At 35.9% G+C, this 26,672-nt stretch overlaps 1 protein-coding gene across 2 annotated transcripts in view; it reads left to right on the top strand.

The window, feature by feature from the left end:
* Positions 1-20,410, top strand: part of SI (sucrase-isomaltase) — a 177,770-nt gene extending 157,360 nt beyond the window's left edge. For both annotated transcript variants that reach the window (XM_087933383.1, XM_087933382.1), the window contains exons 41-48: positions 5,859-6,007; positions 6,871-6,955; positions 7,040-7,096; positions 7,368-7,492; positions 7,840-7,928; positions 13,707-13,756; positions 18,206-18,379; positions 19,054-20,410. In XM_087933383.1, coding sequence (XP_087789509.1) covers positions 5,859-6,007; positions 6,871-6,955; positions 7,040-7,096; positions 7,368-7,492; positions 7,840-7,928; positions 13,707-13,756; positions 18,206-18,379; positions 19,054-19,116 — 792 coding nt within the window. In that variant the 3' untranslated portion in view covers positions 19,117-20,410. The remainder of the gene's footprint in view (positions 1-5,858; positions 6,008-6,870; positions 6,956-7,039; positions 7,097-7,367; positions 7,493-7,839; positions 7,929-13,706; positions 13,757-18,205; positions 18,380-19,053) is intronic.
* Positions 20,411-26,672: the final 6,262 nt, after the last annotated feature.

The raw sequence follows: 26,672 nt of genomic DNA, 5'->3' as shown, positions 1-26,672 counted from the left end.
ATATATATATATATATATATATATATTTTCTGAGGTTCTCCGGGTATTTATATGTGGATCTTTGGTTGTTCGGGTTTTCTCCCGCGTAAGATTCGAAGTATCTAGGCAACGTTTGATGAAGTCTCATTCATCATCTTCAGGCTTCTGTCTTCGGCTCTTGCTTCTCACTCTGAGCCTGAAGATGATGAATGAGACTTCATCGAAGCGTTGCCTAGATACTTCGAATCTCGCTGGAGAAAACCCAAACAAGCAAAGATCCACATATATATATATATATATATATATTTGTTTTCTGAGGTTCTATGGTATTTGTATGTGATCTTTGGTTGTTCGGGTTTTCTCCCGCGTAAGATTCGAAGTATCTAGGCAACGTTTGATGAAGTCTCATTCATCATCTTCAGGCTCAGAGTGAGAAGCAAGAGAAGACAGAAGCCTGAAGATGATGAATGAGACTTCATCGATCAGCGTTGCCTAGATACTGAATCTCGGAGAAAGCCCGAACAACCAAAGATCCACATATAAATACCAGAGAACCTCAGAAATATATATATATATATATATATATATATATATATATATATATATATATATATATATGTGTGTGTGTGTGTGTGTGTGTGTGTGTGTGTTTGTGTGTGTGTGTATGTATATGTATATGTATATGTATGTATGTGGATCTTTGGTTGTTCGGGTTTTCTCCCACGTAAGATTCGAAGTATCTAGGCAACGTTTCGATGAAGTCTCATTCATCATCTTCAGGCTTCTGTCTCCGGCTCTGTGCTTCTCAGAGTGATGTGAGATTGCAGCTGCTTCTTCCTTTTAACTGCTAGTGGGGGTGGGACTTGATTGGGTGGGGGCTTGGCTGTGTTATGATTGGGTGGGGGTGTGTTCTCATTGGTAGGGGTTTGGCTGTGTTCTGATTGGTTGGGGGTTAGCCGTGTTCTGATTGGTTGGAGGCATGTTCTGTTCAGGTGGGGGCTTGGTTGTGCTCAGGTTAGTCTTAGTTGCTGGGGGATTTGAGTTGGTGAGCTGTGATCTTGCTGTTTGGCTTCGAGTTCATGGTCGTGCTGCATCTTCATAGTGGGTGTCGGTTTGCTTCATGTATGGCTCGGAGGGGTTTGAAGTGGGTAGTGATGCAGCTGCAGTGCAGCTTCTGGTCCATGGTCGTGTCTCATCTTCTGAGTGGGTGTGAGTCTGTTTTCTACATGGAAGTGTGGTGGTGGCATCTTGTGTGGCTCTCATGGGTGTGGGTCTGGTGTCCTTCTTCATGTTAGGTACTCGTCTGTTCATGAGGGCGGGTTTCCAAATGGCTGGAAGGCGGGAGGTGTCATCTCGTTTGTTCATGCTGTGTGGGCGTTTTTCTATCTCTATGGCTTCTCTGATTATTCTGCTGTTGAAGTGTTCGGTTTTGGCGATAGTTCTGGTATTTTTAAAAACAATTTCATGTCCTGTGGCTTTGAGGTGTTGGACCAGGGAAGAAGTCGTTTCTTCTTTTTTGATTGAGTTCTTATGTTCTTCAATGCGTGCACTTATTCTTCTGTTAGTTTGTCCAATGTATGTGGTAGGGCAGGCAGTGCAGGGATTTCGTATACTCCTTGGTTTTCTAATTCGATTTTGTCTTTGGGGTTTCTTAGGATGGTGGATATTTTTCTGTTTGTGCAGAATGCTGTCGTAATGTTGTGTTTTTGGATGATCTTGCTGATTTTGTCTGTAGTGCCTTTTATATATGGGAGGAGGGCTTTGCCGTTTTCTTGTTCTCTGTCTTGGATTTTGGTTGGGGTTTCTTTTTGGATTAGGTGGGTAATCTTCTTTCTTTGGAATCCATTGGCTGTAAGTACGTTGGTGAGAGTGTGTAGTTCGTTTTTTTGGTGTTGTTCATCGGCTAAGCATTTTGTTCTGGAGATGAGTGTCTTGGCTACGGAATTGATCTGTGCTGGGTGGTGGTGTGAGAGTGCATGTAGATAGCGGTTTGTATGTGTTTTCTTCTGGTAGATGGTGTGTCCTAGGGAGCCATTGGATCTTTTGTATACCAAGACATCTAGGAAGGGAAGTTGATTGTTGGCTTCTGTTTCCATGGTGAATTGTATTTTGGGGTGTAGGCTGTTGAGGTGTGTGAGGAAGTTGTTCAGTTTTTCTTTCCCGTGTGGCCAGATTATGAAGGTGTCATCTACGTATCTGAGCCAGAGTTTGGGTTTGTGGTCGTATTTTTCTAGAGCTTGTGTTTCAAAGTGTTCCATGTAGAGGTTTGCGATGACAGGTGAGAGGGGTGATCCCATGGGTGCTCCTTCTATTTGTTTGTATTTTTGTCCATTGTAGGTGAAGTATGTATTGGATAGGCAGTGGTTGGTCAGATCTAGGATGTGCTTGGGCGGGTTGTATTTGTTTTGGATGGCTGTCAAGGCTTCTTTTATTGGCACTTGGGTGAAGAGGATATGACATGAAGCTTACTAGTAGGTCGCTAGGTTGTAAGTTTTTTTCTTTATGATCTCGATGAACTGGAATGAGTTTCTTACGTGTGAGTTGATGGATTCTGCATAGGGTTGTAGTTGTTTGGCGAGAAATTTGGCCAGGTTTTGTAGAGGTGAGCCTATGGAGCTGACTATTGGTCTGAGTGGGGTTCCTTCTTTGTGTATCTTGGGGAGGCCATAAAGCTTGGGGCATCTGGATGATTTCTCTCTGGGTATGATTCTTTGCTGGATTTCTTCACTGATGGGGGAGGTTTTTATTTTGGATTTGGTAGTTTTTTCTAGGTAGATGGTGGGGTCTGTCTTTAGGGGTTTGTATGTGGGGTCTTGGAGTAGGTTGGTTAACTTGGTTTGGTAGTCAGATGTGTTCATAACCACTGTCGCGTTGCCCTTGTCTGCTGGTTGGATTATTATGCTGGTGTCTTCTTTCAGGTTAAGTAGTGCAGTTTGTTCTTCTTTGGATAAGTTGCTTTTGGGTGGTTTGCTAGTGCAGAGGATGTTGGTATATGTGTGTGTGTGTGTGTGTGTGTGTGTGTGTGTGTGTGTGTATATGACTTTAGTCAGATATATATGTATGGACGAGCATCCTTAAAACTGCTATGACTAAGAAAAGCTAATAACCAAATAATTCATTTAGCTAATCAGACCCTAGTTTGGGAAAGACATTTCCAAGACTGGAAAGTCTATTGTTTGGAAGAAGTAAGTGGCACACTAAGGGGGAAAAAAGCAAAGTAAGCTTCTCTCTGTTGGAAGGACATCTTTCTGCACATACAGAGCCAAGGGAGAATAAAAGTCTTATGCAAAACAACTAAAATTTCCTCCAGCAAAGTGATTTATTCAATGAAGATTATCTGATTTCCTTTGGCAAAGCAATTTGGGTAGCCTCAAACTGGATCATTGATGAAGTAAAAAAAAATGGATCATTGATGAAGTTGGAAAAAACATTTCTCAGCCTTCTCTAGAAACATTTACAAAAGCACTTCAAAGTGGGCAGCTTCAAGATAGCCTAAAGCATGTGCCAAAGTCACTTAGCCTAGAAAGCCTTTGTGTGAGCAGATCATTCAAGTTGGGTGATCCCACAATGCTTTCTGATGCCGTCAGACGCAAACATTTTCACTGGGTATCATGTGTGACTGTGAATGATATCTATTGGCCAAAGAAGTTCCTCCTGTGCACCTGTAAATTTGTTGCACAGACATCCTACTTCACTCCAGCCCTACCTCTGTTTTAGCTTGTTTGTTCTGCTCTTGTGAAGAGGGGTGTATGTGTGCCAAAGTGGGAAGAAACCATTGAAGATATTAAAGCCAGTACCCTGTGCATGACTCTAAACTCAAGATACTCTGTATAGATGGAAGCATGAATGAGAAGCAAAAATCCAAGTGAAGAAGGAAAAACAAAGTCCAATTGCCTTTTGAATAAACATCTTTGGGACAATGTTCCAATGTTGGTCAAAAGTTATATTTTTCCTCCCTTTCTCAAAAAAATTAGAACCAAGGACCAACCAATGAAATGGATTTGGGAAAAAAAACAGCATATACTTGTGAAATACATACAGTAATTAGCCCATGGAATTTATTGCTACACAATAAAGTCACAATGAGAGTATCTAACCTGGATTTTTAATATATAATTTAATTTTTACTAAAGAAACATTAAATAAAAAAAATAGATAAAAACCAAAATATATCCACCTAAAATGATAAGATGTACCTTATTGTTGTTCACACTTCCAACATAAATTGAGGTGGCTTTATACATTCTAGACAATTTCTCTGGTGATACCACTTTTTTCTATCAGTTATTTTTGCTCTGCCATCTTCATAATTTTCCTAACATTTTCCCTTTTCTCATTATTGATTTAAAATCCACTTAATGCACCCAAATCCTTTAAGTTATATTTATTCTTTCCAAGATATTTTCCAAAAGATATCACCAAATCATTGGCAAATACCTCTAAATTAGGGCTGATAGTATTTAATATTCATTGCTCAGTATTACAGTACTGAGCAATGAATATTAAATACTATCAGCCCTAAATTACAGGTATTTACCAACGTTATTGATACTTTAACATTCTGCAAATACACATTGCAGAAGAATTGTTTCCATTTTCTGCTGTGAGGATTCCAAAGCCATCTGATTGACCACTGTAAGAAACAAAATCTGAGTAAGAAGGTATATGGCTTGATCCAACAGGTCATATTCTTATGATGGATTCTGCTTAATTGGATATGTTCAGATGGAGGTTAGCTTACCATTTTTCTGGGATATTTTAATTTGGATTTCTGCACTAAGCGGGAAGTTGATTTAAATGGTCAAAGACTCATTCAAACTATATGGTTCTAAAAACCTTAGGTTCTCCTAAGAATGCAATGATGACTTAAATCTGCAAAAATAAGAAACTATGTTCCATACATTAATACCTTAATTGTTTATAACAAAAAGCGGGGGGAGAAAGCGAGTTGGAGACAAATCTCATAAATATGCAGGGAAATTAACCGATCTGTCCTCTGTTGGCTGCTGCATTCCAAAAGGTGTCTGTCCTCCAAAGAGGAGAACAGCAAAGTTAGAAATATATTGTAGAAAATAGGTTAACAGAGTGAGTGGGAAAATAAATTAAGGAGGAAACAATACTTGCATACTTAATAAGGCTAGTGAAGAAAGATCTAATTTTATTGCATATTGATAAAGGACCAGACATTCTGGCCTGCCAAATTTTAAATATTTGCCAATGAATTTAGGTGGACAGAACTCTGAAGTGATACTGCTAGTCCACCATTCAATCTGTTGCATGGTTTTTCTTTATGAGATAGACTTTGTTCTATTTAAATATTCTTTCACACTATTTTTGCCATCTGTGAATGATAAATTTTCTAAAATGTATATATAATTCAGTGTAATGAAGGCTGTGGTCTGCTTGCTTTTGCTGTCCCTTTATCATGAGTCTATGCATTTGTGCTGGTCTGCATGTCCAGAAAACACAGCATAGGCTGCATAAACTACACTCTTGGACATATGACTAGGAGAGATGGTGGAGGAGAGGAGGGTAGGACAATTTCCACTACTTAGTACTCTCTCTCTTCCCCTCCCTTAAGGATGAGGTGGGATCTCAGGTGTTTGTTGTCGTTGTTCTAACTCACAGCCAAACATGATATATACTCAATGTCAACATTTATTTTTCTGGATTCTCCCCTATTCCAAATTTGGTATTTTTCTGTTCACATTTTGGAATGTTATCCTGAAAATTAGGAAACAGAAACTGTCTTAAGCTCCTTTATGTAATTCATTCCAGCAGCCCTTTAAAAGAACAAAAAGAAATGGCTCAATTTTTAAAGAAATTAGAAACACATTTTAAGTCTGAAATTTAACTATTATATTTATTTGAAATTTTAGAGGCAAGATCCTGTAGCTTTTGATAAGGAATTTGAAGACATATCCAGGAACGTGCTTAATACCAGATATACTTTGCTTCCATATTTGTATACACTAATGTATGATGCCCATGCCCATGGTAGCACTGTTGTGCGCCCTTTACTTCATGAGTAAGTATTGGATATTCTTGAATGCAACTATAGGAATACTCAGTATGAAATCATTCCTATGACTGCACAAAGCATTGCCATTTATAAAGCTATCTGACTAAAGTCATTTATTTTTCCTTCAACAGAAGAAGTTGAGATGAGCTTCTTCTTTGACTCGCTTTTTTCTGGGGGGCAAATTATTATACAATTTCTATGTTACGTTATAATAGACACAAAATACAATTAAACATAATTAAATATCTAAATATATATTATTCAGTGAATATGAATTCTTACTATTAATATTATTTAAAAAAAATAAAAAGAAGCCTCAAGTTTGAATATTGGTTTCATTCATATCTTTATCATTGTGTGACATTCAATAGGAAAATTCTCTCTGAAATGAAGAACCATCAATAAGTGACTTTTAATTAATTAATGGTGTCTGAACTTTCAAAGCCTAGTTTTTGTTTGCAATAAAATAACATGTCCTTTAAAAGAAAATGTCCTTCCTTCTTTAAAAAATGTCAACAGGTTGGAAATGTAATCTCAGAGCAGCTAGATCTTTCAACATTTAGAACAGTCTTTTCAAACCAAGTATATATAAAAGCATTTTTGGTGTACACTCAGGTATTTGATTTTTAAAGAAGCATAATGTTCTTATCGCTCTAGATCAGATAGTTTTGGATAACTTGAAGTAGATGGGCTAAAGCTTCTGATTAAGTTTTAATAATGGAGGAGGAGGAAAAGGAGGAAGAGGAGGAGGAGATGATAATGATGATGATGATGATGATGACTAAGGTTTTTATAGATAAAAAACAGAGCCAAAAAACTGAAACTAACCCAACCCTGCTCTACATATTGATTCATTATACTACTTTTAGATTTACAGATGACAAAGCAACATGGAGTATACATGAGCAGTTTCTCTGGGGACCTGTATTGCTCATTAGTCCTGCACTACATGAAGTAAGTTGAGAGGGAAAAACAAAAAGTAATATGTTTGAGTATATTCATATTTTATTTCATACTAATGCATCTATTTAAATGTAGAATGTTACAGAAGTGGAAGCTTACTTTCCGGATGCCTGCTGGTATGATTATTACACAGTAAGTAACATTTCCTCCTTTTACTTGTCTTTTTACTCTAAATTTTAGAACAACCTTTTTTAGTAATAACTTTCTTCTTCTAGCCTCAAATTTCAGTTGAGTTCAAGAATAAGAGTTTGATTGTGGGGGGGTCACTGAACTAAATACTGATGGGAATTTGAATCAAATGTTAGGAAAACATTCAAGTTATCCAATAAATGTGAAAGAGATTGTGACTTTTGGGGAGATGGGGAAAACAACATGAAAAAAATATTGTCTTATTTACAAATAGGATGAAAACATTGGCACAAGGCGACAGCAAAGAAGATTGCCAACTCCTCTTAATCACATCAATCTTCATCTTAGAGGTGGCTATATTATCCCATGGCAGTTACCTGGTTTAAACACCAACGCCAGGTATGAGCAATATGTCACAAAATTGGTAACTTGTTCATGAATTTTGTATTGAGAAGTTGCTTTTTTGTTTTTGTATAAAAACAAAACATTCAAAAATATAAAAATCCACATTACAAGATAAATATTATAAAATATGGATTGTGTTATAATTGTTCACTGCCCAAAGTCACTCGGTTGAGATAGGCCATTATAGAAATAAAATAATAAAATAGACAGATATTATATCTTATCTAAGTGTGGCTAGAAAACAGATTCTTATGAAACCAACATTCTCTATTTCAAGTTAGAAAAATGATGAAACTAAATCAACTTTCTTTTTTTCCTTTCTCTCTCTTTTTTTTGTTTAGTCGAAAAAATTTAATGGGACTTACAGTTGCTTTAGATGATAATGGGGCTGCTCAAGGACTTCTTTATTGGGATGATGGAACAACAATTGGTAAATATAACCTTGATAAATTAATCAATAGTTTTAATTGGCTTACAATATATATCACTCCCCATAGCATGAAAACATACATTGAAGATATACTGAATTATAACCTCTTAGAGTTTATATAACTGGATGACACTGCACATAACATTTCCCATGGATTTTCCTATTGAGTTCCTGGGTTTCATGGTCAAACTGATGTTCTATATCCATTTTAACATGGTTTTAGGCCTTGGTCACCCTATGGGATGATCTGGGCTGGCAAAAGGTTTTTTCATGTTGCTTCTCCTGGACTTTTGAGTGGCATTTAGTATTGACCATGCTATTATCCTGGACAGATGGACTTGAGATATGGGAACAATATGGCACACATAATGATTCCACTCTACCTGAATGGCCTTTTCTAAAAGGTGATGCTAAGCTGATTAAAATTCTACTATATGGTGGTTGGGTTATTTATTTATTTATTTATTTATTTATTTATTTATTTATTTTATTTGGTTTGTCAATTGCTTACAAAATAATAAGTATAAGTAAAAACATAGTTATGAATACATGAATACATACAAGAAAAAAAAAGAAACAATAGGACAGGGACAGTAGGCACATTGGTGTACTTATGCATGCCCCCTACAGACCTCTTAGGAAAGAGGTGAGGTCAATAGTAGACAGTCTAAGGTTAAAGTTTTTGGGGTTGGGGAAAGAAACCACAGAATCAGGTAGAGTATTCCAGACATTGATCACTCTGTTGCTCAAGTCCTATTTCCTGCAATCAAGTTTGGTGCAATTAACCTTGAGTTTGTATCTATTGTTTGCTCTTGTATTGTTACGGTTGAAGCTGAAGTATTCATTGACAGGTAGGACATTGCAATTTTATATACTAAGATTGGACCAAAGGCAGCACAGTTCTAGGTTTTCTATGTCTAGAATTTCAAGTCTGATGGCAAAAGGTATTCTGCAATGAGTAGAGGAGTGGAGAACTCTTCTTGTGAAATATTTCTGGACTTTCTCAACTGTATTAATATCAGATATGTAATGTGGGTTCCAGATCGATGAGCTGTATTCAAGTATTGGTCTAGCAAATGTTTTGTATGCTCTAGTTAATAGTGTAATATTACCAGAGAAAAAGCTACATAAGCTTAGGTTAACAACTCTTAATGCCTTTTTGGCCAAGTAGTTACGTGGGCTCTAGCACTTAGATCATTAGAGATGAGTACTCCAAGGTCCTTTACAGAGCTTGGATCATCAACAAGGTCTTGACTATTCAGCTTGTATTTTATTTTCTGATTTTTTTTGCCAATATGTAAGACAGAGCATTTATTTGTTGAGATTTGAAGTTGCCATTTGTTTGACCATTCTGATACATAGTCAAGATCTTTTTGAAGGGTATTGTCTATGGTATTGAACAGCTTTACAACATCAGTGAAGAGGACGCAGTTGCTCTTAATATGATTACAGAGGTCATTTATGTAGAGTATGAAGAGAGTTGGTCCTAGAACACTGCCTTGGGGGACACCACTGTTGACAGGTACAGAATTTGATAGGACGCTCCCCATTTTGAGCATTTGTTGTCTGTTTGACAGGAATGCTTCTATCCAGTTATGCAGGTGTCCAGAGATACCATAAGATTTTAGTTTTAGGAGTAGGTTGAATCAAAGGCTTTACAGGAGTCTATGTAGATTGCGTCTATTGTTTTGCCCTGATCAGGTTGTGTAGTCCATATGTTTTTGCAGTGTAAGAGTTGCAGATTACAAGATAGCTTTTTTCTGAAACCAAATTGTTTATTAGAGAGTAGGTTGTTTGTCTCTAAGTGGAGGATAATGGATTGGTTAATAATTGATTCCATGACAGGTGATGCAGAATAAAGAGATTGGTCTGTAATTTTCAACTAAGCTGGGGTCTCCTTTTTTGAAGATGGGGATGACCGTGGCTTGTGACCATAGTTTTGGCATGGAGCTGGTTCTGAAATTTTTTTTCAAAGATTATGATTATGGCAGTGGATAGCTTTTTAAAGAGGTAGGCACACCATCCGGTCCAAGAGATAGAGATAATTTTAGATTGCGTAGTGCTTTTTCAACATTGTCTTCTGTAAAATCGATATGTATTAGATCATTGTAGTTGTCTGTGGTTTGACTTGGAAATACTGGGCATGATCCATTGCTGTTTACAAATACTGAGCCAAAGAATGTGTTAAAGAGTTTGGCTTTAATAGTGTCATCATTGCAGTCTTTACCATTAGGTCCTTTCAGGGGTGGGATGGACTTTGAGTCTTTTAGTTTGTTGTTTACAAAATTGTAGAAAGCGCGGGTGGAATTGGTGCATAGAAGGTTTTCCTCTTAATGTGATAATTGGTGCATTCAGTCTTTATGTGGTGGCATATCAGGTTTTGAAACTGGCAATGTGACCAGATTTGTTTTTCCACCAAAGTGATCTCTTTTTGGATTGAAGTTTACTTATTGCTATGGGTAATCTGTTTTTATTGTTATTGGTACATATAGTTTGATGACTCTTTTGACTTCAAGCAAAAATATGTTGTAATGGTCTTCAACAGTATTGTATTCAGTGAATAGACATTGCCAATCAAGGAATGACAGATCATTGTTTATAAGATCATAGTTTCCTTTTTTGAAGTTATAATTCGGGATCACATCATTGTGTTGACATTTGTGTGGACATATGTTGAGACAAAAGTCAATCATGTTGTGGTCACTGTTGGAAAAGGGTTCTTTAATTCGTATTCCATAAATTGAATTCAAACTATTGAAGAAGATGAGATCGAGGCAGTTGTGAAGTTTAGTATTGTTGGTTACCAGTTATTCCAGTCCCAGGTTTGTTACAGCATTGTAGAAGGTTGCATATATGGATTCAGTTTTACATTTGTTTAGGGTCCAGTTAATGTGAGATAGATTGAAATCACCAAGAAAGATAAAAGCGTGTGGGCAGGATGCTGCCCATGTTGGTAGTGAATTTAGCTTGTTTACATGTTTGATGTCATAATCAGGGGCTCTGTAACATAGTAAGAATCGAAATATAATATTTAAGGACAGTTCACAGACGATGGTCTCAAGAAGAGCAAGCTCTTGGGTAACTTGGATGTTTTTTAAATGTAAGGACTTTTTATCGAAGATAGCAACACCACCTCCTCTACAGATTTCACGATCTGATCGGTAAACATGATAGTGTCTTACTGTGGTAATGGAGAGATGCATTGAGGGAGAGATGCTTTGAGCCATGTTTCACAGACAAATATGATGTCGAATTTAGCCATATTTAATAAGAGGAGAAATTCAGGCATTTTATTCACAAGGCTTCTTGCATTGAATAGCTTGCATTTAAAGCCAGTTGTAGTTGGAATTCATGTAGTTAGGGGTGTGCTTGCCTAGTTTTGAGTGATGGTGAGTTGGATGAGGTAGGGTTGGATGTGGAGTTGCCGCAATCCCACAGCTCGTTCATTCCCCGAGTCGACTTCCTTCTCCCGAGACCAAGCAGATTCTTTAGACCATATGGAATACCTCAAGCCTCCCTTTCATCCTTCATGCTTTTAACATCTCTTTGAAAGTGCTGAGCGAGATCATCTGGGGATGTAGGCTGTCATACTGTCATTATGTGGGACAAAATGCTTTTCATCAGCTTTAGCTAATTTACTACCTGCAACTTTACTTAGGATATTGGTCCGAACCTAACACAGCAGAACTGGGTCACAGGTTCTTCTGGGTTCAAAACCAATGAACACACACTATGAATACTTAAGGCTTTATTCCATGAAAATATAAGAATATAATATAGTGAAATAACGTATAAAAAGAATGAAAGAACATTCAAGATTATGGAAGAATTCAATAAGAGTGAACTTATGCCCCTTTTGCCAGTCAGGGAACCCCAAAATGCTGATAGTGGGTGGACCCTTTCAAAGGTAGCAAATATGCAGTGAAGTACTTCTGTTCCATCCCATGGGAATTTTTACCTGGTTTGTGTATGCAATGAATATCATTACTCATATCCCTTTTTGATGGTTTTATCTTATTGGACTTTGCAGTGATGTGATGGCCTAGAAGTAGAGCTCCCGCCTCACAATCAGGAGGCTGTGAGTTCGATCCTAGATAGAGGCAGATATTTCTGTCTCAGGGTACACTAAGAATATATCTGCTGGGGAAAAAAACCTCTGCATTGGCAACAGGAAGGGCATCCAGCCAGTTTACACTCAGCTCCATTCATTTGCCCAGTCTCCACCCCGCAAGGGATTATGGGCTCATTAAAAGAGGATGATCTCATTAGACTTTGCAAAGGACAGATTGAATGTTAACAAAACAAAGGAGATCATTATTGGTTTTAGAAAGAGATGGCATAGTCATACTCCCCTTTGTATCAAGAGTGCAGTTGTGGAGGTGATCAATAGTGTTAAGTATCTGGGGGTGCAGATTATCAAACTGACTTGGTCTCTTCATATATTATCTTTAATGAAGAGTGCAAATCAGTGTTTGCCTTTCCTGCACCGGATGAGGAGAGCACATCTTTCTGCTCTGTCCCGGCCACTTTTTACAGAGGCACAATTGAGAACGTTTTAACAAACTGCATCATTATTTGGTTTGGTGGCAGCAGTGCCTCACATAGAAGGGCTTTAAAATGTTTAGCAAAGGGTTCTTTGTTTGGTTGTTGGGCGGGCGTGGCCTAGTCGGCCTCCTGCACCATGGTGGTCGGGAACATTTTTGCCCTCCCTGGCCTCTGGAGGCTTTCCTAGAGCCTCAGGGAAGGCAAAAATGGCCACCCTGGGCTCTAGAGGCTCTTTGGAAGCTGCAAATGGGCCCATTTCTGGCCTTCCTGAACTTCCAGGAAGCTGTTTTTGCCCTCCCGGGGTCTCTGCGTGTGCCCTGCACTTATCTGCATCCAAAACAGGCTTCATGGGGACTCCTGGGAGAGGCAGGAAAGGGTGGGTGGGTCCAGTGGAATGGGATTTGGGGGTTCTCCAAACTGCACAGAACCTTAGTGAGGGGCTTTCCTGAATCTCTGTGAACTCCCAGAAGCCCATCCCTGAGAAGGTCCATACAGAGAGTAGTAAGGACAGCTGAGAAGATTATAGGAAGCTGACTTCCCATTATTTAGGATATTACTTGTAAGTGCTATCTGCTTAGAGCTTGAAGCATTGTGAGAGAGCTCACGCACCCACTTCATGGTCTGTTTCTGTTGTTCCTGTATGGGAGGAGGTCATGAAGTATCTTTAGCAGGACTACTAGATTCTGTAATAGCTTTGTTCCTTATGCCATCCATCTTGTAAATTCACAAGATTTTTTTTTTCCACCATGTATATATTCAGACTAGACTGTTACGTTTCTCTGTGTTGCACATGTGTTTGTTTGTGGGTATATGCATAATGGTTATCTTTTGAGAGCTGAATGCAATAAATTTTCATTTTAATATATGCGGCTCAGTGTACATTTAAAGTGACAAAAAGTTTCTATTCTGTTCTATTCCACTCTACTCACTCTATTCTACTCTAATCTACTCTATTCTGACATATTCATTTTATCTTGTGCTTATAATGTTTTGTCAGGTGGCAATGACGCTATCTCAAGGTTAAGGAATGCCTGATTCTTTATTTTAATATTTTTTATTTTATTTTATATTTTTATTATATTCTTTATTTTTAGTGTGTTTTGATGTAAACTACCCAAACACTTTGTCTATTGGACAGTTTAAACATTGAATGAATATTGAATGAAATGGTGTGAAACAGCATGTCAAAACATAGATAATACAATAATATATATTGCTATTCTTTTATTATAGATGCATATGAGAAAGGACTTTACCTCTTACACACGTTTAATGTCAGCCAGGTATGTACATTTCCTAGGCATTATTTCCCAATTGAATAAACCAATATAGGTAGTCATCAACTTACAACAGTTCATTTAGTAGCCATTCAAAGTTACAATGGTGCTGAAAAATGTGACTTATAACTGTTTTTCACACTTACAACCATTGCAGCATCCTCATGGTCACATGATAAAAATTTGGATGCTTGGCAACTTATTCATATTTATGATGGTTGCAGTGTCTTAGGCAGGGGTGGGATTCTACCAGTTTGGACCAGTTCTATAGAACCAGTTGTTATGATTCTGTGCAGTTCAGAACACTGGCAAATCACGCCACTAACTGACTCCTCCCCCCTCCTGTCAGATTTCTGGTTTCTAGCTAATCTAAATCACTGTTGTACTGCTTTGCCTTCACCTAAGAGGCTTCCCTGAGGCCCTATCAGGGGTGGTATTCGGGGGATTGGGAGGTGTGGGAGAAATGGCCTGAGAGCAGAGCCGAGCCTTCCTTAGGAGTGAAGTTTCTATTTTTCAGTGCAGACTCAGACAGCAGATTGCAGAAAGGTAGATCTGTGAGTGAATCTATGATTCTGCAAGCAACTCAATCTGCTTTGCCTTATTTTGGGTAAAAGTTGCTCTTGTATACATACATACATACATATATACATATATAAAACAATATTTACATACATATTTACAATGTTTATGTACAAGCCACACCCACACAAGCCACACCACCAAGTCACCCCCAGTCAGCAAGCCACACCCACCCAGTCACATGACCACCAAGCCACACCCACAAATTAGGCCATGCCCACAGAACTGGTTGTTAAGAAATTTGAATCCCACCCCTGGTCTTAGGGTCATGTGAAGGTCACCTTTTGAGACCTTCTGACGTGTAAAGTCAATGGGGAAGCCAGATTCACTTAACATGCTACTAAGTAACTACTAACATGCTACTTAACATGCTAGTAACTTAACAATTGCAGTTATTCGCTTAACAACTTTGGCAAGGAAGATTGTAAAATGGGACAAAACTCACTTAACAATTATCTTGCTTGATCTGGAAGATTTATATAGAAGCATTTTGGGTCTATTGTGATTGTAAGTCAAGGACTACATGTACAGCTAAATCAATTATGCTTCTATATAAATCCTCCAGATCCAAACAAATATCACCGAAATGGTTTCTTTGAATCAATTAGTTGTCAATAACATTTGTACATGTCTGTATATGACACAGAGAGCAAAAGAGATTTTTTTTTTCTCTCAGATTGTTTTCAAACTTGTTGCTCTCTCATTTTCATAGCTTTTCAAGCTATACAAATCCTTTTTAGATCTCCTTCCATAGCAACACGTCCTATCATTTTTACACCCCATTCTTCCTGTTTCACCATTAGATGGAATACATTTCAGGACGGCACTCATAAGTGATTAATAAAATTCAGGTGTAACATGCAAAATAATATTGTCTGTGCAACAAAAATTAGTTGAATAAGAAAATTACAAGTGAAACAAACAATTTACCGAGTACGTTTAAACATGAATTTATTTGTTGTCACCAGGGAGTGGGGTGGGTAGGTTATTGCTTTTACTTTTTGTGCAGTGAGTTTTTATTTTTGTAAGCCACTCAGAGTCATTAAGAGTAAGTGGGTGGTGATATAAATTCTCTTAAACAAACAAATGGAAAAGACTTACTGATTCAGTTCTTACCTGCTTTCTAGACTCCTTTTTCTAGCATGCAGTCATTGTGTTCAAAAAAAATCAGTGGGTTTCATGTTTGTGTAATAGCTATTGGCATGGCAAAATAATTTTTGTTTGTTCTTGCTAGTTAATATAATTATGTCACTATATACAGTACATATACCCTTGAGGTAGTGCTACTAGGGTAGAAAGAATAATAAAATTGTTATTTCAAGATATTTTTGAGAATGCTATTTTTTCGGTTAATTTGATCCATTTGTTGGCACATAACATTAAATTTAGAAAGCAATACTTTGCAATCATTTGCTGAATTATAATTCAGAGATAAGTGAATGACTGCTTCTTCTCATAATAGTGAGAAAGATCTTTGCTTTCTGGTGTATGCCAAAGAAATATTGAAATATCACAAAAACTTGAATCACTCCAAATGTCTCTTTATCAACTTTCCAGTGTTCAAAGCCTTCCTAACCACTATTTTCTCCCTTTCCTGTTTCAAAGCTTATGCATCTAATAGATTCTTTTCTTTCAAACTACAGTTGAACAGTTGAAGAAGGTCCAGAAGACTTGTTTTTGCTAAAGCTTTCAGTCTAAATTTAGATTTTCCAATCTGATATAACTGGAAGATCTGTTTGAGGCTTTCAGGTTAAATTTAGACTCATGGCACAGTTCTGCAATGTAGCGTACCTGCAAAAAATTATCTTTTGTCCTCTTGAACACTAGGTGTGGGAGATGTATTTGAGAATGGGCTGTGTTTTCTTATAGTTTCAATCATGGTTCAACAGGATGTGAGTTTGGATAATAAATATACAGGTTATCCTCAAATTACAACCATTCATTTAGTGACTGTTCATGGTTACAATGGCCTTGAAAAAAGTGATTTTGACCATTTTTGTTTAGACTGGATTTGGTATTTTCATCCACTTATTTATTAAATTTATATTTTATATTTATATTCTGGCATTTTTATCTCCATACTGTAATTATTATTTACAAAATAATGTGAAATCACAGTGCCAATTCTTTAGGTGGTATGGCTTTCATAAGCACCAAATTCTTCCCTGGAATCCAGGATGTCATATTACTATTATTGCCTTTGAGTCAGTATTGACTCTTAGCAGCTTGGACAAGCCCTGCAGTTTTTCTTGGCAAGAATTTTAACATGGTTTACTGTTGTCTTCTTCCTAGGATTATGAGAAAGTGACTGGTCCAAGCTGGCTTTGGGCCTGAGGTAGAATTAGAACTCTTTATCTCCAGGAACTAGCCTGATATCATAACCCCTACAGCAAATTGGCTTTACCTTTTTAAATTTAAGTCCTTGAATTATTAATTTGATCAATTTAGTAACATACGAATTCAAATATGATTGAGGAATGAACAAAATAAAGATTAATTAATTTATCACAAGCTATCTTGCTGAAAGTTTCAGTGATGCAGAATTTTTTTACTGATGTCTTAGTAATATAGTGAAAATACAGAACTATTTGTTCATATAATGATCATATAATGTTAATCAGTGTCCATAGTTTTCATTTATACTAGAAACAATTATACATTATTTTTGTGAATGGGTATAACATATTAAGAAGGAGGAAGATGAGCAGTTAGGAAACATGAAAAATAAACAAACAGGATAACAGAGTTGGAAGGGACATTGGAGGTCTTCTAGTCCAACCCTCTGCTCAAGGAGGAAACCCTATACCATTTCAGATAAATGGTCGTCCAATCTCTTCTTAAAAACTTTCAGTGTTGGAGCATTCACAACTTCTGATGGAAAGTTGCTCGAACTGTCAGGAAAGTTTTCCTCAGTTCTAGATTGCTTCTCTCCTTGATTAGTTTCTGTCCATTGTTTTTGGTCCTGCTTTGGAGAATAGGTTGATTCACTCCTCTTTATGGCAGCCCTTTAGAAATTGGAATGTTGATATCATGTCACCCCTGGTCCTTATTTTCATTAAATTACTAAATTCCAGCAACCATTATATATATATATATTTTGCCTTCAGTCCCCTAATATCTTTGCTGCTCTTCTCTGCTCTTCATTGCTCTATAAATAAATAAATAAATAAATAAATGCATACATACATACATACATATATGCATACATACACAATAATAGAAACTATGAAAGAAGAAAAAAACCTTACCCAATAATAAGAAACAAGCCATTAACTATAACAACTATAAGGATAATTAAATATTTTCTTTGTAGTTACTATAGGTATTTTGAGTATTAAATATTTTGTAACAAGTATTAAAATATTTCAGTATTGTTTGATAATAAAAGAAAAATGATAGAAGGGAAAACAATCTTAAACCATACCAACTTGGTATCAATTAGGGATTCTATCCTACTTTATCTATGTGTGAATTATACCTAGGAAGATTCTCATTCAGGTCATGGTTGTCCCAAAGGTGCTTTTTTGAAGGCAACAAGAAGAGATGCAAAATAGCATGGTTGCCCATAGTGAAAGTGGGACATGTTAAGCCAAGCACAATAATAAGCAGGCAAAAATCTACATTTAGATTTACAATGATCAGTAATAATCTGTAAATTCTGGTTAACAACTCAAGACATTGAGTTTTTATCTGCAGATTATTAAAACCAGCACTGTTAGATCATGAGTATCACAACCTTTGCCAATATTTCAATCACTGCTATTTCCATTCTCATCCTATTGTCACAACAAAAGATTACATGTTGGAACCAAATGGAGATGATGACAAATTATGAAATAACTTTATAAATAAATATATTGGGGAACTGTCTTTCAGAATGTCTTGGATATCAGGATTGCCCATCAAGGATATTTTGACCCAAATAACTTAAAGTTTGGTGAAGTAAAAGTCTTAGGGGCCCAATTCAACTCTTCTCGAAGTGTGGTTGTACTTCAGAATGATGCAATCATTCCATCACCTCACAAAGTAATGTATAACTCTACAAATCAGGTAAGGAAATAATAATAATTTTGGCATTTAAAAAGAGAATAGTATTATCCCTGTTCTATTAGACCAACGCTTTTTGAGATTCAGGATCCAGTTTCCCACAGTGACTATGTGGCTGCCTGTGGAAAATTACCAAGGAATATATGATGGCTTCTCCATTTTGTGGTTTTTCATTACTTGCATTAAGTAATATGATATCTGTGACCCTCAAGACAATATGATGACTAATAAATCAACATAGATGAATTTTTAATGAACTCAGTTAACTCTGTTCTGAAGCCATCTGTGCCAGCCATAACTACTTACTATGGATACAATTCACTAGTGTTCTGATGCACTGTAGTCTTCAGAACTGATGAAGATGAAGTTATGTGGAGTAATAGAGGCATCCTTTTTATCTGTATATTATGGCACAGAACTGGCAGACCTAATGAGAACAGGATGAATGGGTGGCATAATCAATTGAAGGAGAATTAATCATAGTGAAAAGCAAAGTGATTAGATCTGAGTGGAGGTGAAATGTTTCCTTCCCCAAATTCCATTGTTTTCTACTGAATATATAGACTTGTACATCTTTTATAATATGATAAATCAATTGTACTTCATATAAATGATTTTCTATTTATATACAGGAACATTAAACTAAGTTTACCATCTCCACTGTTTTGTTTCCAAAGGCAATGCATATTACAGATCTTCACCTTTTCCTGGGTCAAGCTTATACACTGCGATGGAACTAGCATCTCTTATATGACAATTTTGTTATCTGTACCTATCACAAGTTGATTGACTCCATTACTGAGTAGATTTGACTTTGCATGTTTCAATAATTAAAGGGTAGAAGTCCATATTTCATCCTAGATTCATCCATAGTGCAACTTGTTCAACCCAATGATAACACAACTTTGATAAACTTATCTCAATCTCAACTTTAATAATTGCATAAATGGTTCATTGCAATTTCAGTTCAGCACTTTAAAACATATGGAAATCCTTGTGAGTTTTAAATGTTTTTTTCACAGAAGACTCCAACAATACATAATTTCTGAAAAGGGGGAAAAAGGTTTTCTACATGGAAAACCAACTTATGTTCTATACCTGTTAATACTGCATTAGAATTGCCATTCTTTGAATTGCACATAACTTGGTATATTTGCTGTTTATAAGGTCTTGTGAATGAGTGCTATTAGACTGTATTATTGTAATTTGAGTAAAAGTCAATATTGGAACCAGAGCTCTTGTATTATTTTTCATTAAATATATTGTATGAGGAAGATCTGAAGATTCAGTTAAGCCTTAACAGCTTGTCCCTAAAGAGTTCTTTTATGCCATCATTTTCTCAGCTTCTAAAGAACCACTCAGTTAAATTTTTTGGTCAAATATTTCATTTTGGATAAAAAAACAGACAAACCACTTTTAAAATGTATGGCTGCATATGGGAGGTAAACATTAGGGAACTGATAAAAGGATTAAGGTAATTGTTGCTTATGTCAGTAGATAGCTGAGGATGCCTCCATGCATATTTGAATTCAATGGAACTTAGTTCCACATAATTAAAATGTAATTCTTCACACACCTATTTGGAAGAAAATCCTGATAAGCTGAGAATAACTTATATTTTTTTGAAAAATGCATTTGGCTTATCTTTAAGATACTGTTTTATGTCATACATTTATTTTTATTGGCTTATCAATTAAGTAATTCCTATCATTTTACTATTTGTGTGTGATAGAGCTGAATTTAAATATCTTTTGGTTTAGCTGATTTTGAAGGGAGAAGTTTGAATATTTCCTATAATTATGTCATCAAAATCAAATTGGTCTATATTTTTCAATTGCAACTAAAGGTAAAACTCATTTGTTTTTTTAGAAATTATTTCTATATAGTTTTTTAATAATGCTGCATTCTGGTGGATTGACTGAATTTTGATATTACTAATTTTAATGTTGTAAGATATTCACAGACCACTGTGGATGGAGAATAACTAGGAGTATTTAAGAATTATTAAATGAATAAATACATAGATAAAAAAAATGATGTTTGTGATGTTGTGATGTAAAAAAACGATGTTATGCTTGCATTGCCATGAAGAAAAATTCAGGCACTCTATAAATCAAAATAAACATTCATAAATCATTAACAAATAGAAATAAGGCTATAATATGAATTAGCATTATATATGCACACACACACACATTTAAGGGGACACTTTATTCCAAAGCTATAATGAGAAAACTATAAAATTTGATCCCTGGAAGAATGATTGGTAAAGTCTTATTAGTGCATTGCTGGCACATGAAATAAAGGAACAAGGTGAGGGAATGTCTAAGTAAACACAGACAGAGTTTTAGAATAGTATAAACAATTCATCATAAGGATATTGATTTTGATTATTAAAAGTAATACAGTTACTGGCAATATTTGATATGAATTAAAGCCATCTTCATAAACAGGAAACGGTTTCCTTTCTTTGAGAAACTTATTGGCACATAAATAACAATATTATCTGAAATGCCCCTCAGTGTTGTCCAAGCCAGAAACTGGGAAAAATTGAAATCAAGCACCCAAGAACTCAATACCAAGCCAGTCCTCCTTCTCAACCCACCTACCCCATTCCACCCCAAAGTGTTAAGAAATAAAAAATAAAGCTCCCCCATTTTTACCCAGTTCTGTTCTGATTTGAAATCATGTACATTGACTTTAGTCAAAGTGATAGCCTTATATAGCTCTACAAGTTCTTCTGTAGTTCTGTGTGTCATCCTGAGCAGTATTATGCTGCATGTTTGAAGTGATTTTAAGAGAGAAACCACCCTTGACAAGATTTTTTTAATGTCCTGAATCTTTTGTGTTTCCAATTTCTGGTGAAGTGTAAGTGAAACCCAGAGCTTTAGAAATGGTTTTGGTACCATTTTCATACGGATAATCATCAAGAAATTTGAATAAACTGAGGTCTTCAGAAATTGTTTGTGAATGGCACATGAAGCAACTTTAGAATCTATGTGGTGAGAATCTCATTGTGATAATGACCACTAAAGTTTGTGAGAATTACGTAGGGCAGATATGACCCATATCAGCTCAAATTCTTTAAGAATACACACCCATAACTTCCCCAATCACATTTTAAATAGAAGTAACTGAATTATAGCAATGATTTATCTTTTTACATTGGTACTTTACAAGTTGGATATGCTGCATTTGAAATACATGATAAAAGCTTCACATTTGTTTACTAATGTATTTTATATATGAATCAGATTCAGTTATGGATTTTAATCTCAATGGATATAGTATTTTGTAATATATCTATCTATCTATCTATCTATCTATCTATCTATCTATCTATCTATCTATCTTTCTTTTAAGTGATAGAATTATTTCATGCTTTTGTGATTTGCTCTGTATTGTTTATCCTATCATTTGTGCTGGAGAAAGACAAATAAAATTGATTGATTGAACATTCAATAGCAAATATATGCTAAACTTAAGAAAAAATAAATGTGGAGCATATAGATAGATCAAGGAAGGGAATATATATAATAAATTATACAATTGCATAGTTAATTTATCAGTAAAATAATAAGCAAGATGTATTATTCTTACTCTAAAAGGATAATCATGCAAATATCCATAAATGTTATTTTTGAAAAACAGTGATTTGTATGTATGAGTGTTTTCCTGCATAATTTCATGAATCTTAAATCCTGAAGCCTATTTCAGTTATTTTGATCCAAAGGTTGATCGCATCTGATCTTTCTCAAATGCAGAAAAACTATATATCTGTAGGAATTTACAGCTGTCTCAACTGGAGCAAGATATTACATTCAGAAATTGTATTTATAGTATATTACCGTTGTTGTGAACATGAAGTTGCAGAAAGCAAACAAATAAAAGGAATTAAGTCTTCAAAGCTGCACATTTGCAGAATCATACAAAAGTGATACTTCTTATTGCCTTTCAAATTAAGTATGAGCAGATTGTTCTGAAATCAAAACAAGCCTCTTCCAGGATTTCTGTTAGCACATATATTTTCTTAATAAACTTAATTTCTTTCTTTAGAATCTATTTGGTACTCTTAGGAGTTTTGGTTTTATTATATATAGAGATGCTCTGCTTAATATTTATATCTGTGATATGTAATCAGAGATACATTAATCTCTTTTCTAAAAAAAAGTATTATGAGCTAAGAAATAAGAAGACTGCCCACATAAATTTAAAAGTTGCATGAAAATTATCTTCAACAAAGAGATGGAACAACAGTCTCAAACAGTTGAGAAATTCCTGAATTTGGGCAATGATCCTTCAAATAAAAAATACTTTGCATCTTGCAAGCTCTGTGGGCTAACAGAATTGATAGAGGAATAAAGAATTTAAGATGGAATTAAGGAAAAAAGCAATTGGAATTCTTTGTCTAGCAATGAGCATTTCATTTTGGTTCACTTAGGAAATAAGAATTTGTTAGAAATGCTGAAAGGCCAAATGAGAAAATGTCTTCCTTCTTAAAGAACACCTTGTTTGAGAATCTGAAAAGAAAGAGCTTAGAGCATGATTAGAGCTTCTAATCATGTGAGAAACAGATTTGGAATGCTTGGCTTAAGAAGAGAACTTGAGGAGAAAGGAAGAGAGAAGAGATATCATGAAATAGTCTTTTTTTTCCTAGAAAAAAAGTCCAAAAAGGAAATGATCCAAGATACTATGAGAACACGCTATCATGAAAGCTCCATGTAACAAGAAAAGTACATATAATTATCACTATCCAAGAAGAAAAGAGAAGAAAGTAAGTCTGTTTGAAGAACAACAAATAGGGAATATAATCAGAAAAATGTCTGGTATGAGGCTACTGGAAGATAGAATATGCGTGAGCGCACACACACACACACACACACATTTAGAACATAGGTTATAAAATGACAGAAGTAATTATAGAAAAACAGTTTATTCACAGACTGACTCAACTAAAAATGTTATAATAGTCAATAAAACGGAAAATGGAAAAGCATCAAGAGCAAATGAAATACCTCCTAAATTGTTTAAAGGTCATGGGCAAGAAGCAGCTAAGGTGCTAATAGCTTTATATCAACAAATTGGGGAAAAAGAAATTCTATGCCTTAGACTTCAGGGAGGGGAAAAAAATCACAGTATTATACTGAGATTTATGAGAAAGTTTAGATTATGAAAAATTATACTATATTTTACATGGAGAGAGGTATATCAGATTGACAATCAAGATACAGAATAGGTAGACACAAGATTGGTAACAGAAACAGAATAACAGTTGGAAAGGACATTGAAGATCATCTAGTCCAACCCCTTGCTCAACCAGGAGACCTTCTATGATTTCAGACAAATGGTTGTCCCTTCCCTTTTTGAAAGCTTCCAGTGATGGAGCACCTACACATTCTGGAGGTAAGCCTTCCACTGATTAATTGTTTTCACTGTTAGGAAATTTCTTCTTATTTCTAGATGCTTCTCCCCTTGATTAGTTTCCATTCATTGTTTCTTTTCTTGTCTCCTGATGCTTTGGAAAATGCTTTGACCCCCTGTTCTTTGTGGCAGCCTCTCAAATATGGGAACACTACTATAATGTCACCCCTAGCCTTTCCTCTCCATTAAACTGGACATACCCAATTTCTGCAACCCTTCTTCATACATTTTAGTCTTCAGGCCCTTAATCATCTTTCTTGCTCTTATCTGCACTCTTTCCAGAGTCTCCATCTTTTTTATACTGTAGCGACCAAAACTCTATGCAATATTCCAAGTGAGAACTTACTAAAGTGATGAGCTTCTATAAAATGAATGCTAAAGAGAGAAAGAGAATATGAGAAAGAATTATTTTTACCCAAGCCACAAAGGCCTTTGACATAAATTAGGCCAGAATAGGAGACATATTAAGGTTTATGTGTATACCTGAGCACCCAATGATTTCTTACCATGAACAAGACACTATTGAGGAAAAAAACTGAATTTGGAGAAGCATAGTTGTTCAGAACAGAAGTACCAAAAGGAAATCACTGCTTTTGTGAAAAGCACTGCCCCTTGAGGTGTACATTCAATGTCACAGCACACATAGAAATGGAGCAGCACAGCAAAAGCACAACATTGCTGATATCAGTTTGGCCCCCATTGCTCCTGCTGCAGTTGCCTTTGGTTTAGATTAAGGAAGGGAGTGAGAAATATACTTGCTTATCTTTGCTTAACTTGTTCAGTGACTATATATTTTAAGAAATATATTGACCTTTTAAAAATTAAAAAGGTCGATAGTTGGAATCAAAGCTGGGAGTGGAAATACTAATCATTTGAAATATGTTATTGATACTATTTTAATAGCTGAAAATAAAGAAGATTTAGAATTCATTGTGAAAGTAAAAATGGAAACTGAATAGGGTTAATATCATCTTGCTTGGTCAGTCAATATATAATTGATAGCAAAAAAGTGAATAACAGATAACTTTGTTTTGTTGCATTCATGAATATATAATGATTGACAATGTACTCGAAAGAGGAGATCTAAGAAAAAGGGGAGATGATAAACTCAAGATAATGAAGGATAAAACTGTTTAATGAGTAACAAGGATAGAAATAGATAAAACATCTTGCCTCCAGTAGTAGTGTATGTGATTTTTTAAAAAAGTTTACTTTTACAGATTACAGATAATCAGAGTTGGAAGGGACCTTGTCGATCATATAGTCCTTGCATAGTCATATACTCCCCAAGTGGGAGACCCTGCACCATTTCTGACAAATGGCAGTCCAATCTCTTCTTGAAAGTCTCAAGTGATGACACTCCCACAACTTCCAAGGGCAAGCTGTTCCACGGGTTGATTGTTTCACTGTCAGAAAGTTTCTTCTTATTTCCAGGTTAAATCTCTCCTTATTCAGTTTCCATCCATGTCTGGCCTACAGGCACTATAGAAAATAGCTTGACCCCTTCCTCCCTGTGGCAGCCCCTCAAATATCGGAAGACCGCTATCATGTCTCCCCTGGTCCTTCTCTTCACTAGACTAGCCATACCCAGTTTCTATAACCGTTCTTCATATATTTTAGTCTCCAGTCCCCTAATCATCCTGGTTGCTCTTCTCTGTACTTTTTGTAGAGTCTCAACATCTTTTTTATAATGTGGTGAACAAAACTGGATGCAGTACTCTAGGTGTGGTCTTACTAAGGCTTAAAAAAATGGTATTAGTACCTCACTTGATCTCAATTGTATCCCTCTGTTAATACAATTTAGGATTGCATTAGTTTTTTTGGCTGCTGCTGCATACTGCTGGGTCATATTTAGCTGGTTGTCCACTAAGACTCCAAGATCCCTCTCACAGTTACTGCTATTGACCCTGGTTTCACCCAGTCTATATGTGTACTTTTGGTTTTTCTTGCCTAAGTGTAGGACTTTACTTTTCTCTACATTGAATTTCATTTTGTTAGATACAGCCCAGTGTTCTAGTCTGTCAAGATCCATCTGGATCTTGAGCCTATCTTCTTGGGTGTTAGCTATTCCTGCCAGCTTAGTATCATCTGCAAATTTGGTAAGTTCCCCTTCTATTCCCTCATCTAAGTCATTAATGAAGAGTACTGGGCGTAAGACAGAACCTTGTGACAGCCACTGCTTACTTCCCACCATGTAGACTTAGACCCATTAAGGACTACCTGTTGAGTACAGTTTGTCAGCCAGTTGTGAGTCCATCTGGTGGTGGTACTATCCCATTTTTTCTAGCTTAGCAAGAAGTAGGTTGTGGTCTACTTTGTCAATGCCTTGCTGAAATCTAAATATATTATGTCCACAGTAATGTTAAAGTAAGTTAAAGGAGTAAGTTAAAATAAGTTAAAGGAGTCCCTGTGGGTTTTACTCCATTAATCATAGCTGAATTTAGGAGGTGATGTTCATCTCTGTTTCTTTAAGCCATTAAGCCAGCACTGTCCAAAGTGTTGTTTCTGTGCTCAAGTGCCCAGTATAACATCATGCCACAGTGCAAAGCATATGACAAAACATAGAATGTTGATACCTTCTCATGGAAGTGTTACCTATTCATCTACTTGTATTTGCATGCTAGATTGCCAGGAGATGAGGTAAGTAATGGGAACCCACTTCATCATGAGGTGGTAGGACTCAAACACCTGGACTATAGACTTTCTCTGGCATTGTTTAAGCCCCCGAGCCCTTGTGCCTCTTAATGTATGTGATAGCTGGTACTAAAAAGAAAGAGAACAAAGATATAACTTTTCAAAGGTGGATGGAAGGCATCAAAATTTCTGAAAAATGTTCTTGTTTAATGTCCTTGGGAAAGTATTGATATAGGAAATG

Source organism: Pseudonaja textilis, chromosome 4, assembly GCF_049901715.1.
Source record: "Pseudonaja textilis isolate UNSWEBS1 chromosome 4, rPseTex1.2, whole genome shotgun sequence".
NCBI lineage: Eukaryota > Metazoa > Chordata > Lepidosauria > Squamata > Elapidae > Pseudonaja > Pseudonaja textilis.
Note: the sequence above shows the minus strand (reverse complement) of the source record. Positions and strands in the feature narration are given on the sequence as shown.